Source organism: Rhinolophus ferrumequinum, chromosome 8 (genome assembly GCF_004115265.2).
Source record: "Rhinolophus ferrumequinum isolate MPI-CBG mRhiFer1 chromosome 8, mRhiFer1_v1.p, whole genome shotgun sequence".
NCBI lineage: Eukaryota > Metazoa > Chordata > Mammalia > Chiroptera > Rhinolophidae > Rhinolophus > Rhinolophus ferrumequinum.
Window position 1 is genome coordinate 44,862,735 of NC_046291.1, and position 20,699 is coordinate 44,883,433.

At 39.4% G+C, this 20,699-nt stretch overlaps 1 protein-coding gene across 1 annotated transcript in view; it reads left to right on the plus strand.

Annotated features, from left to right (window-relative positions):
* The first annotated feature begins 12,768 nt into the window (after window positions 1–12,768).
* The window catches only part of CERKL (ceramide kinase like), a 105,057-nt gene continuing 97,126 nt past the window's right edge, over window positions 12,769–20,699 (plus strand). The window contains exon 1 of the mRNA XM_033111966.1: window positions 12,769–13,101. Within this exon, the coding sequence (XP_032967857.1) occupies window positions 12,864–13,101 (238 nt within the window). The 5' untranslated portion in view covers window positions 12,769–12,863. The remainder of the gene's footprint in view (window positions 13,102–20,699) is intronic.

Consider the following 20,699-nt stretch of genomic DNA (forward strand, 5'->3'; position numbering starts at 1 on the left):
TTTCTAGGGAATAACGTTTTGGCACTTGTGCTCTGGCTGTACTGTGGTTCTCTGATTACTGTCATTAGTAACTCCATTGTTCCTTCTCTGATTCGGATGCCACATTGGATGACTACCTCCCTTCCCAAGCTTGTTCCTTTAATCTCCTTCTCATTGGTGATTTAGGGGTTCCAGAAAGCTGACCTCATTTAGCAAGCTGCTCCAGAAAAATGTGAGTAATCTAATGGACAGGAACAATTAGCCATACTAATAACATTGCCAGTGGGGCTATGTCAAGCTGTGACAGTAGCAGTAAGGAATATTTCAACATTAAGAAAATGTTTGCGTGCAATTTAAAATATATTATTTTAGCATGTTTTCCATCAGCCTTCATCACGACAGAAACACTTTTATGTGACTCCCAACTTTATCCAAAATGTAATAATCTCATTTCAAGTGAATCAGAGTTGTTGTTTTGGAATCAAGCTGTTGCTTCCGATATCCAAGATTGCTCTTGCTGTTTTTGCTTTAAGAGACATAATACTGATATAATATCTGAACACTGCCATCCTCCCAGCCCAGGAGACCATGAAGTGGACATTCAGGTCTGATGTGATCTATTCAGCAGCTCAATTTCACCTGTAATTAGACATCTTCATGCGAACTAAAAACTGTTGCCATAGTGAACAGAAGTAATAATAAGAGAATGACATTTTTGAGAATTAAAAGAATCCAGCTCTTCAAACAGCAAGCAGAGAAATCTATAATGTGGATTTTTTTGTAAGGTAGAAGTGAAGACTGCAAGTTAGGATTTTTGTTTTGTTTTGTTTTGTTTTTCCCCATTTTCCCTGTATAACTTCATTCTAAATCATAAGGATTCTTTCAGTCAGTCAAGTAGTAACTCACATGCCACCATCTTTTATTCAAAGGCAGGCACAGATGTTCCTTCTGCAGGGGAGGTTTTAATTTATGAAAATGATATTGTTTATGCATGAATGAACTGAATGCACTCTGCATAACGTACAGCTCTTCCATCTGATCAGAGAAATACCACAGAACCAGTGCCAATGTCAGAAACATATTCTACAAATTTACTCACTTAAATGTTTAATGAATATTTGGAAGGCATTTTTCAAACCACAAGAAACCTTTTCAATTATCTTTTTCTTTTCTTTTGGAATTGTTAGCCATATTTAAAAGAGACGCTAGCAATTTTTATAATTGGCTAATACCTATATCTAGCTAATAAGAAAATAAAATGTTTTACTAAAAGTGGAAAGCAACCCAAAAGAAGAAACACTGGCAATTTTAGCTTCGTTTGGGAAAAATATTTCTTTTAATGTTGTTTCATATTGCTTGTTATGAGTAGTATTTAGAATTCTGTGTGTTCTTTCATCTTGAACAATTACTATTCCTATCAAATAATACCTTAGATCTACTCATTTAATGTGAAAATGCTCTGAAGATTTATTTCCAGAAAAAGCTGGAATTTAAAATCAGCAGAGAGTTTCAAAGTTAGAGATGAAATTTGGCTAATTATTTTAACTAGTGCATAATTCGTTTCAAATAGAACACTGCATAACTTAGATTTCATTTACATCACTAATTGCATTTATACAGTATTTGCTTTTAATCTTAAGAAAGACAATTAAAGGCAAATTAAAATGGAGGATTGTGAGATGTTGAGAATGTTCTGCTAATTTTAAGTTTATAATATGTTACACTAAAATAACATTTGAAACAAATTTGTGTCCTAATTTATTAATCTTAAAAAAGCTCCCCATGTTTTTCACATTTGAAATTCTATAATACTTACAAAATAAATGCATTTCTGAAACAAGCTAGCGATTACTAAAATGATATATGGATCATTAGCTAAGAGTTTGAATCAAGCTATTTTAGTTCTATAATTAAACAAGAGATTTAAAGTGAAAATATCTATTAAGCAATTAATAAAACTAGGTTCCAAAACATAGGCTGATTTTGTCCTAATGGGAATTCTAAAATAGCAAAGCTATTTCTTAAACTACACTAAAATCTTTTCTTTTCCTTTCTTTCCATCATCACTTATTTCCTGAAAACTACCTACATAAGATCTTTAATTCCAGGGTCTGATAAAGAATAAAAGAGCCAGTGCAACATCTTGTGGAACACCAAGACAGAACTCTTGTTGTTACCGTCGCACAGAGGCATTCTGGCGTCAGATGCACAGTGATTTGTATGGTGGCCTAATCACTGGCTCCTGGCCAGGCATTATGTTTCAGAGGACACTATTGTCAAGAACCATTCAACTAGAAATTTGCACTGTATGCACTGAAAAGTTGAGATCATCTGCCTTCCTACGTCAGAAAGAATTCTGTGCTGGCAATTGACTCATGGACTCTTCGCACACACTAACACTTGGTTCAATGGCTCTAATGGAATTAGCTGTGTAACCTAACTAGTGGCATTGATAAGACAAGGCCACAGCCTCTGGGGACTTCTGTTTAAATTGCTACTTTTAAAATATCTTAAAATGCAGAGTGTTATGTTAACACTGGACTAAATCTTCAGATACATTAAATGTAGATTGGGCCATCTAAACATTATCATGTTATTTGCTCATCTAATTCAGAGGTAGATGGATAGTGACAATAACCATCTTTACAGATCATTAGGTATGGAGCACTCCAAAAGGATGGATCTGATTGTTATATGACATCTAGAAATTAGACAATAAATTTCATCTCAAATATATATGTTCGTCGCAGGAAAGGTAGTAACTTACTTTGCTATTGACAAGATTAAAATCTAACCCTGCTTTAGGTTTTGATGTCTTAGGACAGCCAGCCAGAAAGATGGCTTCACATGGTTACTATGTCAGTACGAAGTGCTTTCCATTCCTTCACACATTTCATCATCAAAGAGCCTTGTGCTCTCTTTTACAGATGCAGAAACTGCAGGAACCTGGGATACCTAGATACTTGCCTTACTGGTTTCCTTTCTTCATTCAGGTTTAGTTCAAATGCCACTTCCTCAAAGAAGCTTTCCCTAATCCCTATCTAAAGCAGCAACCACCTTCAACCCCATAAATTTCATTATTCTATCACTCCTCCCCTTTTCAGAGCATTTATCTATCTGATGTGACCTTGCTTAGTTATTTGTTTAATTTATTTTTAAGTTATCTATCTCCCCAGTATAATGAGGGTCTCACAAGCACAGAAATCTTGTCTCTTTTGTTTGTTGTTGTTTCTCTGGTGCTTAGAAGACTTAGGAGATCCTCAATAAATATTAACATTCTAGGGGAGTCAAACCACCCTAATTGATGCCAAAACCTTTGCCTTAACCACTATGCTGTAAATCTAGTCAGTTGAGAAAGAAGGGGCCACAAATGATTCTCAGCCCAGTGCAAGTTACAATCATTAATTTATAAAAAGAGAACAAGTGAAAGTAGATTCCCATGGCACGATATGGCACCAACTCCCCTCCCCCCACTCCTTTGGAGGATCAGCAATCATAAGTTATCAGTCATCTTTTCTTTTTATTGATATCAAGTGGTTAAATATGATTTGCAATTGGAGCCAAAGAAGAAATAAAATATTATTGGCTCTTTCCAGACCCTGCCATTTTTCACATTCATTAAAAACTTAAATATATGTTACATTTTCCTTTCTGTTCATCATTCTTCTGGCAACTGTTCTTGTTCTATTGTTAGTGTTATGTAAAATGGCCCCAAACTTCCTTATCATCATTGAAAAGATTAGATTACAGCAAATCAGAATCTAACTCACAAGAACTATGTATTCCAGCAATGAGTTAGAGAATTTGAGTAGCATTCAACAAGTTAAAAGCAAAAATAGGCTACCTATAGGCAGATGACAACACAGAAATAGAAATCCACAATGTAAAAGAGAGTGCTTGATAGTCACAATACTTAGTTAAATCCATTTTCCTCCAAAGTATCAATTAGACTAAAAAAGTGGTATGTTTATGGGGAATGTGATCTATAATTGTGCTAATACAACACAATTAAGGAAGAACACAGAAATATTATTTTTATTACCACCAGTTATTCACTTTAGAAGTACATTTGGAATTATTATCAGAGCTGTTTAGGAAACAGAACATAGAAAGATCAGTAAATATTCTTGGAAGATGATTTAGTATAAAATCACTGAAAACTGAAGAATAACCAGTTCTTCATGACAGTCATATGTATATATATATATTAGGTGTATATATATCTATATATTTATATATCTATATATATTTTATATATATATTTATATATATATTTATATATATATATATACACATACATATATATACCTAATAACAAATAGTAACAAATATCTATATCTATATCTATATATATTTTTATATATATAGTGCTATGCTATTGGTTGAGATAAATGCTGATTTACCTAACCTATAATTTTTATTTTAAAATGCTCACTGTATAAACTTAGCACATTAGTAAGATTTCGTTAGTGTTCTTTCTCAATGATGTCAGTTAGGAGATCATCCCCACTTTCAGTGACGTCAATGAAGGGGTATTACAGTGCTTAAAAGATTTGTTAATTCCTTACCACTGGTGTCACCAGCAACTGTAGTGCTTGTCTGTTCGTAGCAGGAATTATAAATTTATAATCTGTGGCAGGTTGCAGGTACATGACCAAGTAATGTTCACATCCAAGAGTAGAGAGGATAATGCAGTATTCTGAAAAGGAGACTTGCTTATCGTTGTTAACAGACAACTAAATAGTCTTTATTCCAGCCAATCATTAAATAAACAATAGATAAATAATAGTAACAAATGCATATAAATTATAACTAGAATCTAGGGATATTTATTAAAATGTTTCTTTTTTTAAATTATTTAAAAATTGTTTCAATTGTAGTTGACATACAATATTATGTTAGTTTCAGGTGTACAAAATAGTCATTAGACATTTATATAATTTATTAGGTGATTACCCCAATAAATCTAGTACCCATCAGACACCATACATACTTATTATAATACAATATTATTGACTAAATTCTTTATCCTATGTTTTACATTCTCATGACTATTTTATAACTACCAATTTGTACTCCTAAATTCTTTCCCCTTTTTCATTCATTCCCCCATCCATTACCCCAGCTGAGAACCCTCAAAATGTTCTCTGTATCTATCAGGTTGTTTGTTCATTTATCTTGTTCTTTAGATTCCACATGTAAGTGAAATCATATGACATTTGTCTTATTCTCTTTCATTTACTCCACTCAGCATAATACCCTTTAGGTCCATCCATGTTGTTGCAGATGACAAGATGTGTAAAATATCATAATGTGTAAAATCATAATGTGTAAAATCACATTTTTTAAAAATGATTGTGGTCCAAATGAATTTAGGTGCCATGAATTTTAAAAGCTGTATTTATTTCAGGTTATGTAGGGCCTCAAGTTGGTATTTTCCTCTATGAGCTTAAAACTCAGGGGCTAAGAATCCAACCTTAGTTACACAGGACTGTACTGTACTGTGCTCTGATTACTTGACTTTTTTTATTACTCAAAATACCAGTTAGTGAAGGTATTCAATTAATCAGAAGTTTTATGTAGATCTGGGCACTATGTTGTTTTTAATCCTCTTCTTTTTGTAAAAAAAAAAAAAATTATTATTGTTTTAAATTTTTATTGGGGAACAGTGTGTTTCTCCAGGGCCCATCAGCTTCATGTCGTTGTCCCTCAATCTAGTTGTAGAGGGTGCAGCTCAGCTCCAAGCCAGTTGACATTTTCAATTGTTAGTTGCAGGGGGTGCAGCCTACCATCCCATGAGGGAATTGAACCGGCCACCTTGTTGAGAACTTGCGTTCTAACAAACTGAGCCATTCTGCTGCCCCTCTGGAAGCTCAGAGGCAGCTTGTTGTCTTCAGTCTAGTTGTGGAGGGCCCAGTTCACTGGCCCATGTGGGAATCGAACCGGCAACCCTGTTGTTCAGAGGTCGTGCTTTAACCAACTGAGCCATCCAGCCATCCCCTAATCCTTTTCTTTTTTGTTTTTAGACAGTTGGTACTTTTGTTTCTTATGCTTGCTCTCTTTTTAGTTTCCTGCCCACACTTACTCATGTGAACAAGAGTAAGAAATAAAAAATAAACCTTTATTATTCTAAGCCATTGAGATTAAAAAAAAAACACATCATAACTGCCTGTGCTGATTGATAAAAGGTATTAATTCATTAAGATGAACTGATATGCAAGGAAGTTTCTGGAAAAGGGAAACTCCCCTTGCTTAAGTGGGAAATATCAATAAGAAACATGCACTCCTTGTCTGACGAATGTTGTTTGTGAGATAGAGGTCTGGGTTGTGGCAGCCATTTTGGTTACTTGGAAGAGAGGTAGAGTGGGATAAAGGGACACACATGGAGCTGAGGATGATGCTCTCATTATCGAGGGCAGGGTGACAGGAAGAGGAACTGGTTCTTGTTTCATATTATTTGAGCCACTGGGTCAATTTTCTCCTGAAGCTATCCCTACCTCTTCAATTGGGTTTTACCATTCGTGTGCTTAGCTTCAGTTAGGTTTTCTGCCACACAAGAATTGCCTGATTCACACAAGGGAGACTGTGATTTTTGTTGTTGCTTAGTCATTTTTATACATTAAGATAAAGAAAACCCTGAATATAGTGAAAATGAAAGTGAGAAAGATGTGGGTATGTTTGATGGAGGAAAGTGTCCGGCAGAGTACAGGGTAGAAGATCTTAGAGCATAGCCAAAGAGTTCCTTTGGACAGGGAGGATACTTCTTTCCAGAGACACGAGTCAGACTAGAAAAAAAGAATTTTAGGAATATATTTCTGAGAGTATATTTCTGATTTAAATTGTCTCTTTGTGTATCAGAGTATACCTAATTTAAAATTTTATACTACAGCATTGCTAGCAGGTACTATGAGAGTTTCCAGCTGTCTTTTTGGTGAAGTACATTTTAAGTAGTTTACTCCAAGTTTACAAATATCACCACCTACCTTAAAAGGGGCTTTAAAACTTAAGGGGAAGAGATGAAGGGCCTATTCTTCTTTCCTGTGTTATTTATTGTTATGGTTTATTGAGGAGCTAGAGGTCATCTGGTCATTATCATCACATAGTCGGGTGAGATGTATCCGAGAACACAGAGTTTCTAGAGTTTTAAACAGAGCATAGATCTGGGTGTGAAAAACTGGCACATGAAGAAAATGTGATATTCTGATTTAGTGGGTTTTAGAATTTTTTTCTATTTTCTCCATAATTCTTGTAGGGACTTATAACTCTCTACCTTTTAGGCAACAGGAGCCAGAGTAGCAGGAACATTCTGACAAAATCTCCACTCAGCATGAGAGGGAAGCAGTCCCTTTGATACACTGACAATGGGCCCATTTAGCATCAGAAATGACTGAGAGATGGATGCAAACAAAGCTCACTTCATCTAAAATATATGCTGACATGAAGAAATCAAATGCCACGAATTTTTCTTTTTTTCCCACCCATGAGATATATGTTGAGTAATATCAGAAATTAATACAGAAACTCAATTTAAAATGCTTAATTCATGCATTTGAGAAACAAATTTATTGAGCATCTATTTTGCTAAAAGCACTGTTTTAGACACAACAGATAGATTCATAAACAAGCAGACTAAGTCACTACTTTTGTCGTGGTACCCATCTGAGAGGAGAAGGGAGACAGACAAGAAATAGACAAACAAATAAACCAACTACAGATTTTTAGATAATGGGAAGTATAATGAAGAAAATAACATTGAGTAGAGGTCAGCTTTTGATTGACCAGGAAAGACCTCTGGGAAAGTGACACACAGTTGATCTGGGCACCAATGCAAAGCCATACCATGGTGAAAATTGTCCCAGGCAGGAGAAACAGCAACAGCAGAGGTCCTGAACGACAAAAGAACTTGGTTTATTTGAGGAATGAAAAGAAGGCTAATGTGGTTGGACATAAGTATAGTAAGAATGGAAGAAAAATGATAGGAGTTGGGGTTCGAGCAGGTGGCAGGAGTCGGATCACATGAGGTCCCCAAGGTTATGGTAGGAGTTTGGGTTTATCCTACTTTATAGAGCAGTCCTTAATAAAAATAATCTGTAAAGTAACCTGGAGTTTGAACGAGAGCTACGTTGATCGGAACTTGATAATATAGGTACTCAATCATTTGTCATTAAAAAAACTCCTAATGTTAAAGTCAGCAGAGACTTTGGGAGATCAAAGGGAGTGACATAGGATTATCCACTGGCCAAAGCTCAGGCATTAGACTTCCTTGTCCCCTGCACTTGAGGCAGTAGGTCCAAATGTATCTGTTGGTTGTGATTTCACCAGCCTCCATCTGTGATACTAAGAAGGTGGCCTCAAATTCAGGAGGCTGTACCATCAGACCGACATCCCTGGGACTTGTCCAGATACTTAATGTCCTCCTGAAAACAATGGTAAAAATAGCAGAGAGTTTTTCAAGGTCTTCCGCTCAGCGGTAGATTTCTGAAAAAAACAGTGATGGAGAGTGCGTTTCTAGATCTAGCCAAATGCCTTCCAAGTAGAAAGCAACTCTGTAACTGTGAAGCAAGGACAGATATCATTTGATGACCTGAAAACAAATACTCAAGCTTCAGTCAAAGCAGGGAAAGCAATGTTCAGGAAGCTTCCTGAAAATGTTTGGAGTGTAATTTTTATGCATTAGTGTGTTATATATGTGAATCACTTATGGGACAACTGATCCTAGGGAGCTAGTGGGCACACAACTATTGAGCTGCCCACATCATTGTTACAGAAAAATGGTAAAGGAGTACATGCCTTCTTTCAGATATTTTTTGAGCACTTACTATGTACTATGCTAGATACTGAGATTCAGTGGAGAACAAGATAAATTCCCTGCCACCAAGAAGCTTTTATTTCAACAGCAGTCATAACACTTAACATTTATTGAGTGTGTCTTATATTCCAACACTGTTACTAAATACTTTAACTCATTCAATGGGAACCTAGACAATAAACAAATAAGTAAATATATAATAAGAGGTAATAATAAGGGATATAAAGAAAAATAAAGCAGGCATCGAAGCGCGATCGATGGTGGCCTGAAGATGTCTCTGTCCTAATCCCCAGAACCTGAGAATATGTTACCTTCCATAGCAAAAGGGAATTTGCAATGTAGTTAAGGATTATCCAGGCAGGCCCAATGTAATCATAGGGCCCTTATAAGAAGGAGAAAAGACTTTCAGAGACAGAAAATGTAAGAATGGAAGCATAGAGAAAACACGCTATGCTGCTGGCTTTGAAGATGGAAGAAGGGGCTCTGAGTCAAGAAATGCATGCAACTGCTAGAAGCTGGAAAATGCAAGGAAATGAATTCTCCCCTAGGGACTCCAGATGGAATGCAGGCCTGTTGACACCTTTAGTTGAGCGAAACTGAGTTTAGGCTTCTGACCTCTAGGAGTGTAACATAATACATTTGTGTTGTTTTAAGTCATGGAGTTTATCATACTTGGTTACAGCAGCAATAGGAAACTAATACACAGGATTACAGGCTGGTGAATCATGGATGATTCTCAGTAATGGCTTCTTAGAGGAGGTGACCTTTAATCTGAAAAGTGAATGAAGTGAAGGAGAAAGCCATCTGGTTGGCTGACTGGAAAAGCATTCCAGCCAGAGGGAACAGCAAGGCAAATGCTGTGAGAAGGGACTAATCTCACTGTGTTTGAGGAGTAGTAAGAAGGCTTATTTGAGTAACCAAAGGGACCTTGGAAAGGTAGCCACGGGCCAGATGATATAGGGCTTTGTAGCTTTGCTAAGTATTTTGATTTTATTCCAAGAGTGACGGGAGGTCAAAGGAAGGTTGTGAGCAGGAAATTATATGATCCTGTTATTTTTAAAGGAACAATGTGACTGCTAGGTAGAAAATAGACTCTGGGCTAAAGGAGGCAGTGCAGGGGAAGGGGAAAGCAAGAAGATGGATTGAGAGGTGATAGAAACTGACCAGGTGAGAGGTGCAGGGGTGCAGACCAAGATGAGAGCAGGCTGTAAGGAGTCTATTTTGCACATAGAGTTGACAGGATTTGATAATGGATTGGACATGAGGTATGAGACGAAGAGAGGAGACCAGGATGATATCAAAGATTTTGACCACACTGTTTGCTGAGATTTGAACATTCTGGGAGGAATAGGTTTGAGATGGAAAATCATGAGGTTGGTTTTAGATATGTTGCATTTCGATGGCTATTGGACAGCCAAGTTGAGATGTCAGTTAGGCAGTTAGTTGGACATGGTGTCTGAAGTTCAGGGGAGTGGCTGGGGCTGGAGGCATCATTTGAGGAGCCCTGGCTGGTACGTAAAGCCATGGCATTGATGCCTATGTAGATAGGTCCTGAGAACAGAGCCCCCAAACACTGAAATCTTTAGGGCCCTGGAAGAAAACAGCTTATCAAAGGAAAAGAATGGGCACACCCATCACTTTCATTCTCAAGAAATGCAAAGCCAATGTTTTTGACTGTCTGGCCGCTGGACTGAAGCTTCAAAAACGGCATCTTGCCCCTTGCCAAGGTCCTAAGAAGAAGCCACTGCCTTGGTCTATGGCCCGGGCTCTCAGTGAACTTTTAAAATGCCAGTGAGTCCTACCTGTGTTGATTGCCTGACAGCTGTGAATACAAGATGCTGACTCCAGAGCTGCAACTCATTCTGCGGAGGGCACCAGCCTTCCCCACGAATGACTGATGAGCTCAGCCACCTGAAGCCTGCGTGGGGTGCAGCAGCAGCTGCACTTCTGCTCCAAGAAACAGCTCGCTGCAATCAGATCAAACTGAGGCTCTTCCCCGCTTTGGCAGGGAGCTTGGGTATTTGTTTTCAGAGCATTAAACAGTAAGAACCCCAGCTTAACTGGCACACTGGTGTTTATGTTTGAAAGGGACTTGGCTAGCTGACTGTCTCCCTCTCTGGTTGTTTGAAATCTAAGTTTGAGCAGGGAATCTTGAGACACTCTTGCTACTACTAGTTCTTCTGTCTGACTTTGCAGTGACCAGGGAAGAAGACAGAATGAGAAGTGGCTGACTCTCTGATGTTATTGGTTAGGCACCAGCACACTGGAATGAGATCCAGAATTCCATTAATTTAATTTCTTCTTTAACTCCATCACTTGTAACTTATCCCGACCTTATACCCCCACTCTGTTCCTCTTCCTGAGAATACACTTTCTCCCTGTTTGACCATAAGTTGTCAGCTCCCTGTTATTACACGGCTTTTCTCAGCCCTGGCTGAATACTGGAATCACTCCAGGAGCTTTTAAAAATCCTGAAGTCTAGGTAGGTTTCATTCCACAGAGATTCTAATTTAATTGTCTTGAGGACAGACTGAGCATCTGGATTTTAAAAATCTCCCCAGGTAACTCTAATGTGCAGCCATGATTGAGGACCACTGGCCCCCAGACTTTCTGTGCTTTTCAAATTAACAATCAGCTAATTTTATGGACTGTGTAGATGTCTGACCACTGAGCTATACACCTGAAGCTGAAGTAGAATAGTACTGAATTTCAACTATAATTAAATATATAACGGGGTGCCAAAAATGTATACAAGTGGACCCTTTGGTCAAGCAGTAGTTCCCTGTAATCAGAGGTGTCTGGATGCTGATGCATCTCTTGTAATTGCAGAAGTCTGTTATCAGTATATATTGAGTACTACAATTTTAATACAGTTTTCCTTTTTAAAAATGTGTATACCTTTTTTGGGCACCATTTATGTGTGTATATATATATATATATATATATATATATATATATATATACACACACACACATATAGACACCAGATGTGGAGTACAGCGTAGGGAATATAGTCAATGGTATGGTAATAGCTATATATGATGTCAGAGGGACAATAGATTGGGGGAGGTTATCACTTTGTGAGGGGTGTAAATGTCGAATTATTACATTGCTTTGTACACATGATACCAAAAAAAAGGAAAGAAGAAAAAAAGAAAATAAATCAGGTAATTCCATGAATCTCAGCTATCAGGAGAAACTGAAGGATGAAGCCCCCCCCCCCACCAGGGCTCTCTCCATTTCCAGGTGACACTACATTACAGCAGTAGCCATCAGGAGAACAAGCCCTGCTGCTAGTAATCTCTCTTCAGGGAGTGCCAGATGCAGCAAAGACAAAACTACAGAGGAGATAGCTTGGGGGCATGGAGGCACCTTCCTTTAATACTAAATTTGTCTGGTGAGACTTTCTCTATGCAAACCAGACACTTTTTGACTTTCTCTCACGGCTTTTGGGAAGTCAGCTCGCCCACATTCTATACACCAGCTGCATAAAGATCAGCTAATTACTGCGGGCATGGAAACGTGGTTATAAAGCACCACCTCTGCTCTTCAGGAGAGCCCATTGCAAAGGAAGTGGGAAAACAGAGGCTTATACTCTTGCAACTCAAAGTGTGTTCCGCAGGCCAACGGCGGCGTCATCGCCCGAGACCTTCTTAGAAGGACAGTACTTTGGGCTTATTCAAGAAGATTCTGCATTTTAACAAGATACCCACGGGGGTGAGTATGCAAATCAAAGTTTGAGAAGCGTTGGTTTGTTCAACTGCGAGTAACGCAACGCGCCAAATTCCACTGAACCGGAGAGACTGAGTGGAGGGAGCTATTTATTCCTCTCCTTGCTCCGGGGTCTTTTTGTCTTGAGCAGCAAGAGACGAGAGGCTGGCGGCCTAAGGTGCTGGGCTGCGTCCCGCCCGCCCCGCCTGCCCGCCCCGCCTCCCTCCTGGGTCTCTGCGCGCGGTTGCTGTGGCAGCGCCGGACGCGACTAAAGCCCAAGCAGCCGCGGCCTCCGCTGCCACCTGTTCCTCCTCCTCCGAAGGTCTCCCGAGGCCCTGGCTTCGGCCCAGCCTGTGGCTCAGCCATGCCTCGGGGCAAGCGGGGCGGCCGCGTGAGCGCCCTGGAGGGCGGCGGGGAGGAAGGGGCGCCCCCGGCTGCGGCCGCTGTGCCCTCCGCGCCGTGGGCGTTCCCGCAGCCACCAGAGGCGGCTGCCGAGCAGGTTCTGCTCCGGGGCATCTTCGAAATCGGGAGGAACAGCTGCGATGTGGTGCTGAGCGAGCGGACCCTGAGGTGGCGGCCCATCCAGCCCGTGCGCCCCGCGGGTGAGTGCCCGGGTACCGGCGCCTTCGCCTCCCTCTGCTTCCTTCCCCTCCTCCGCCCCGCACTCTCCACCCCGGCGCTGCCTCTCCCCCTCCATAAGCTCCTCCTTCGTCCCCGCCGGCTACCTGGTGAGGTAGCCGCTGCCTCCTCCTTCCCAGCTTGGGAGAACCCGAGCCATCCCCAGGGGCCTCCCGCTACCTGCCACCTCCCGCCCGGCTGGCCGCCTGCGGGTGCATTCCCTGGGCCAACTCCACACTCAGCTTCTGTTCTGAGCCGAGGAGACAATTGATTCCCGCAGGGGTGGTGTTTTCTAAACGCAGGAAAGTTACCTACTCCTCCCCTCCAACTTGATGAAGTTTTAATCTACCAATTTCTGACGATAGGCTGAAATCATAAGCCTTTACAGAATTTACCTCCACGTGGACTCTGAATCCAATTCTCATTTTGCTGACTTCTGAAAGTTTAACTTCAAAACTTTGGGGTCTCTCTGGACTTTTTCATCCTTCATATCTCTCTTGCTGTAGTCTAGAATCAAGCCTTTTTCAGGCTCAGTCTAGAAACTTTTGATTTTTAATGTTGACTTTAGAATCATCATCATACTGTTTACTTGTATTTGACTTTTATTGACTTAAAACTTTAGTTATTTAGAACGTGTTATAATGCTGTACTTTACAATAGAAATATTTCAAGTCCTAGTCTAGATATAACTTAGAGAAAAATCTGGGGATGTGGTACAGTCTCTTCTAGCTAAACACAAACTGATGAAATTGAAAAAAAAAGTGTCCTCCACCTGTTGAAAAACAAGACAGAATGTGCTATTTCTACAGAATAGAAAAATGACACCGTTTTAAAGTTTCTTACACAAAAGTCTAACAAAATGAAATCCAGCACTGATTGAGTGTGAACTCTGCTTCTGCATTTGCCATGCTCACTCATGAAACTAAAACTACCTTTGACCTTAATTTAAAAGTTTTCATGTGTTTTGAAAACCAATGTGGAATGTTTTCTTAAACCTGTGAATGAAAAGCTAGAGATATGCACATAGAGTGATTGTTTTTAGTTTTTAAATCAGTTTGAATTTTGGGGTTATAGGTTTACAGTTAGAATTGAGGTTAACCTACAAGAGCCAATTGAAGCTACAACGAAGCTGAAATAGGATAGGATTAAAATGAAACATTATGCACCGAGAGGTCATACAAATTAATGTTGCAATGCTAGTAATACCAAAAGGCAAAGAATGATTTGAAAGAATAAATGATTTTTTATACTGAGTGGTGATTGAGGAAAGGTAGGCTTAAGTAGCATTACTGTCTGTAGCATTTAAAAATGCATCTTGACAGAACTCTAAAGTTTGCAAATGTTGACTCTTTGTTTAATTTGGGGGCCCCCAAACCCTTTGGTTTTCTTTTCCTTCATCTAGGTGTACCACTTTTACTTTGTAACTAGTGTGCAAACCACAGTTGGTGCCCTAAATTTGAAGGTACAGAAGTCTAGGAGGTTAGTAAATACTTCTATTTATAGAAGAAACCAAGAGATGCTTTACTTAGTAACATAGTAAGGGTGGGAAAAGAAAAGGAGTATTAAGAGATGAGATGTTCAAACGCAAGAAATACTGCCTGATGTGGAATTAATTTAGGACATACTGCCCGATGTGGAATTAATTTAGATGTAAGTGGTGAAAGACAAAATTGGTCCAGAAAATGAAGGAAAAACTCCATCAAGTTTACTGTACTTGGCAGGACGTGGTGTGGGAGGCTGTAGAGATGGAGACCTTGTCTGCTGCAGGTTGCCCAGTAACTGGCTCTTCCAGGAAAGGCTGAAGGTGGGGTCACTGGGTGTTTTTACATGATGCATGTGAGAAGTTTGTAAGATGACTCAATGCTTTAGTAGTAGTTGTTGTTTTTAAATAGACTTTATTTTTTAAGGCAGTTTTAGGTTCACAGCAAAACTGAGCAGTAGGAAGAGATATCCTGTATATCTCTGTCCTCACATACGCACAGCCTCCATTATCAACATTCACCACCAGAGTGGTGTATTTGTTACAATTGATGAATTGACACTGACACATCCTTATCACCTAAAGTCTATAGTTTACATTACAGTTCACTCTTGGTGTTGTATATTCTCTGGGTTTTGGCAAATTTATAATGGCCTGTGTATTGGGGTTCTCCAGAGAAACAGAACGTATAGAAGATAGATTTATTATGGGAATTGGAGACTTACTATGGTATCACGAAGGCTGAAATATGCCACTGTTTGCCATTTGCAAGCTTGAGAACCAGGAAAGCCGGTGGTATAATTCAGATTGTCTGAAGGCCTGAGAACTGGGGTGGGTGATGGGGGTGGAGACTATGAAATAAGGCCCAGCTTGAAAACCAGGAGCTCTGATGTCTGAGGGCAGAAGGTGGATGGCCAAAAAGAGAGTGAGAATTTGCCCTTCTTCCACCTTTTTGTTCTATTTGGGCCCTCAACAGATTGGGTGATACCTGTCCACATTGTTGAGGGAGGTCTTTCCTCAGTCTCCCACTAATACACTCAGAAACAGTGTTTTACCAGTTATCCAGGCATCTCCTGCCCCCTTCAAGTAGACACATAAAATTAAACATCATAACATGTATCCACTATTATAATATCAGAGTAGTTTCATTGCTCCTAAAAGTTCTCTGTGCTCTGCCTATTATTTCTCCCTCACCGAAAACCCTGGCAACTGCTGATCTTTTTACTGTCCCCACAGTTTTGTCTTTTTCAGAATATTATGTATTTGGAATCAAACAATATGTAGCCTTTTCAGATTGGTCTGTTTTATTTAGTAATATGTGTTTAAGGTTCCTCCATGTCTTTGCATGGCTTGATAGCTCATTTCTTTCTAGTATTAAATAATGTACTGTTGTCTGGATGGACCACAGTTTACTGATCCGTTCACCTACTGAAGGGCATCTTGTTTGCTTTCAACTTTTGGCAGTTATGAATAAAGCTGCTGTAAACATCCATGTGCAGATTTCTGTGTGGACATACGTTTTCAGTTCCTTTGGGTAAATACCAAGGAGTATGATTGCTGGGTTCTGTGCTAAGAGTATGTTTAGTTTTGTTAAATTTGGCCAAACTGTCTTCCAAAGTGGTTATACCATTTTGTGTTCCCACCAGCAACAAATGAGTTCCTGTTGTTCCACATTCTAGTGGTATTTCATTTTAATTTGCATTCCCCTGATGCCATATGGTGTGGAGCATCTTTTCATATGTTTATTTGCCCTCTGTATATCTTCTTTGTGAGGAGTCTGTTAAGATCGTTGGCCCATTTTTAATCAGGATGTTTGTTTCCTTATGTTGAGTTTTAAGCATTCTTTGTATATTTTGGATAACAATCTTTTATCAGATGCATCTTTTGCAAATCTTTTCTCCTAGCCTTAATTGTTCTCACTAATAAAATAAAATGTCTTGTGATCTTTCCTTAGTTTTCCATCTTGAGTAATGAGCAAAGACACTAATGTATTTTATGAGGGCTATCACTGCCAAAATAGTAACTGATGGTCTTGTTGGCAGGGCAAATGAGCTTGACCATAGTGATTGGAGTTGTCTTTATTGGGTTCAAGGGTGACTTGGAATAATGTTTGTGTTACTCTTCCCCATAGAAGTGAGGACTGTTAAGGACAATTTCTAAGTCAAGATGGGAGGTACAAAAGCTCCAGTACTTTTTTTTTCTTTTTGGTCTTTTTTTTTTGATGGAAGAAATGTTTTCAGTTTAGTATATTAGATCTAGTCAATCAAGATAATAATTTGATTAGTGGTTATTCTCTTAACAAATTACACATTTTGGTGCTAACTTAGTGCTAAAACACTTTGCTAGGTGCTACAAAATACAAAATGGGGACCTGGTCTTTGCCTTCAAGGAGACTTTACCTTTTCTGAAAGACATATGACCCTAAATACTAATGTAAGACCTGTATGTCACCAAACAGTCATTCATCAAACATGAAACAACTAATATGTGATTTGTGCATTGATATCAGTAAGATGTGAGCCCTGCCTTTAAGGATTTCTGTGTTCAGAGGAGGGAGATGTCTATTCTTGCATAAGAGTTTCTTTATGGAAAATCAATTTTCTTGTTTATTTAAGTCTTCCAAAAAGAACTCGAGTTCAACATCGTGTTTCCCCGAAAATAAGATCTAGCCGGACAATCAGCTCTAATGCGTCTTTTGGAGCAGAAATTAATATAAGACCTGGTATTCTATTCTATTCTATTCTATTCTATTCTATTCTATTCTATTCTATTCTATTCTATTCTATTCTATTCTATTCTATTCTATTCTAGACCCAGTCTTATTTTACTATAAGACTGGGTCTTATATTAATTTTTGCTCCAAAGGACACATTAGAACTGATCGTCCGGCTGGGTCTTATTTTTGGGAAAACACAGTAGTAAAAAGTACTTCATGAGGGTTTAAGGTGTTATATTAGTTTTCTAGGGCTGTGCTAACAAATCACAAGTTTGTCAGGTTAAAAGAACAGAAATTTATTCTCTTCTAGTTTTGGAGACCAGAATTCAGAAATCTGGGTGTTAGTCGGGCCATGGTCCTTCCCTCTGAAGGCTCTAGGAGAGAATCCTTCCTCGCCTCTTTTAGCTTCTGCTGGCTCCTGGTGTTCCTTGACTTGTGGTAGCCGATCTCCAACCTGCCTCTTTACATGGCCTGCCCTTCTGTGTGTCCTCTCTTTATATAAGGAAAAAGTTATTAGATTTAAGGTCCACCCCAAATCCAGGAAGATCTTGAGAACTTTAAGTTAATTCCGTCTTATATTTTACAAATAAGGTTACATTCTGAGGTTCCAGGTGGACTTGAATTTTGGGGGGCACTATTCAACCAGGTGTGATCAAAGTGGGAGAAAAATTCTAGGTTGATGGAATTAAATGAAGGTTGAAAATGGAAGGCCATTTTCTGAGAATAGTGACTGGTAATCTGTCAAAATGTAGCAGGAGGAGGATATTTGACAGGAAAGCAGAGGCCAAAATGGGGAGAGGCCTGAAAACAAAGGTAAAGAATTTGGGTTTTATTTATTAGAGAGTATGAAGATACTCCCCCTCCCTCCAGCTTTCTTTTTATATTTATTTAAAGCTATGTCATCTAACTCAAACTGTGTCTCTTTATCCCAAGTCCATTTTAGTGACTGTCACCCTCATTTCACATCATTTGCCCCCAGCCAGGGCCACAGCATAGATGTTTGTCATCTCTCTTCATAACCAACCCCTCCCATTTCTTTAGCCTTATCGAAAAATGTCTCATCTTTTATACCCTCTTTCTTAGGTTTTCAGTCCTTGGTTTGGCAGCTCTTTCACTTAAGCACAGTGATATATATGTTCAGGACCCTCATCCTAACGGCCCCTGGCCTTGCTCCTGTAAACTTCCCTTTCTAGCTGCTACCCTGCCTCTTTCCTCACTTTCTTGGATACGCTCCTAGAAAAATTAGGAGCCTCTAAGAGCTTACTTTTAATAGTTTGCTTCTTAATTAGTTCTCAACCATTGGAGATCTGGCTTTTTTCTTCTCTCTGCTAAAACTGCTTGGGCAAAGGTTAGCAGTTACCGTCTAATTGCCTGATCACATGGACAAATTCCATGGCCTTTACCGTTTTTGGATTACTCGTTTGACTTTGTTCCCTTGGATTCTGTACCAGCACCAGAACCTACTTGATCAGTCTCAGGGGCACTTCTTTCTGTTTGCCTAGTTTTGATGTTCTCAAGGAGTCTGGTCTGGGCTGTTCTCACTCTTCTGATGCTCTCTGGGTCATATTATCCATTGCTCTTCTCATTTACCCTCTGGCTTAATATTTAATTTCTATCTTTAGTCCTGAACTCAAATGCTTCCTGTATACATGAACTTGGGAGTCCCACAAATTTAATACTCGTACATCTACATGAAAAGCAACTTTTCTTGCTCCTTAAAAATAATACCTGGTCTTTGATTCCCTATCACAATTTTAGAACTCACTAATCAGTCAGTCTGTTGTCAGAATATTTAACTTAGCTTTTTAGGTGTGTGTAGGTTATGGTACAAAGAGTAGAACTCCTTGAAGTTTATGTTTGATGGATCATAGGATTGCATATAAAAGTAGTAAACATGCTGGGTTCATATGCGAAGGGGCATTTAGGAATCTATCTACAATGTTAACTTTGCCAGGATTCAGATTCACTGTCTCTCCCTTACCATTTCTAATCAGCCACCAATCCTGTCCACTGTATTTGCTACCTCTGCCTTCCTTCGCTGTCCAGGCAATTGCTGCCTAGCTCAGGCCATTATAGTCTTTTATTTGGCCTACTTTATTACCTCCCTTGAGCCTGTGCTTAAATGTTACCTTCTCAGTAAGACTGTCCCTCATCACTTATTTAAAATTCCTTTCTCCTGCACACTTTCTGGCTCCCTTTACTTCCTTATATTATTCCATGGTATGTTTTTAATACACTATGTAATATTTACTGTCTGTCTTACGAACCATCACCCCTAATAGTAAATAAATGGCGTACTCATATTAGGATAACTTGGTAAGAGTTCTTAAAAGGCAGCATTTACAAAGGTATAAGCAGGATGTAGGGATAGTGAAATACTCTTGGGACTAGAAATAGAAGGATAGGTGATTCCATTCTTAGCCCCAAAAGGGGAAGGATTGCCTGAGCCTGGATTCAGAGACTCTGTAGAGAAAGGGTCACTAGACAGGATCTGTGACGTTTACCCTGGCTTGGGTGATTTCCTCCACTAATTCCACAGCGATGGAAGGGGGCACTCAATATCCAAGCTGCTCCCTCTTTTCTGGACTTTACAATAGTCCAAAGCCAGCTATAATAGAAACTGGAGTGCAAGGGTACCACTTGAGGGAGGCACAGAGCAGGAGGAGAAGGATGGAGACTAGATCTGGATGGAGTAAAGGGAAGATGCTCAGAACATCTGTTTTGTTTACTGTTAGCACCTTGAAGATTGCCTTACACATAAACAATCAATATTAGTTAAATGAATGAATTTAACTGGTCTCATTAACTTTAGTTTTGCCTAATGCACTGTAATCTGATTACTGCTACTTAAGAGTGACATTGCTTGGAAGAGAGTATCTCCTTCCCTTTTGTTAAAGCATCAGAACTCTTTAAAAAAAATTCTTAGGCTAATATTGGCCCACTTTGCCTTTGTTAGCGTCACGGCCCGAAGGTTCCATCTTGCTCATCTGCAGGGTAGAAAGCACCAAGCAGAGCATAGACTGACCAGGGTGCCACTACTGTAATGTAAACTATGTGCATAAAAGGGCATCATCTGTCCAGAAAACATCTTTATTACCTACAGTGGTGCCTAATGATCTTTCTATTGGAATCTCCAATTATGGGCATTTTACTTGTAGAATCATACATGAGTTTATTCATGTTAATATAATTACCGAGTTAGCTGTCTGTAAACTAGGAAAGAGCAAATCCTGAAGAAGTGGGAGAGGGATCAGGCGAGTTCTTTGGGACCAGAGGAAAACAGTCAGACAAGTCTGGGTCATGGGACCTTGCCAGGCAAAGCCAATCAAGAGCCATGCCACAGTGTGGGTAGCCCCCAACACGGTGCCTGGGACTGGGCATCAGGT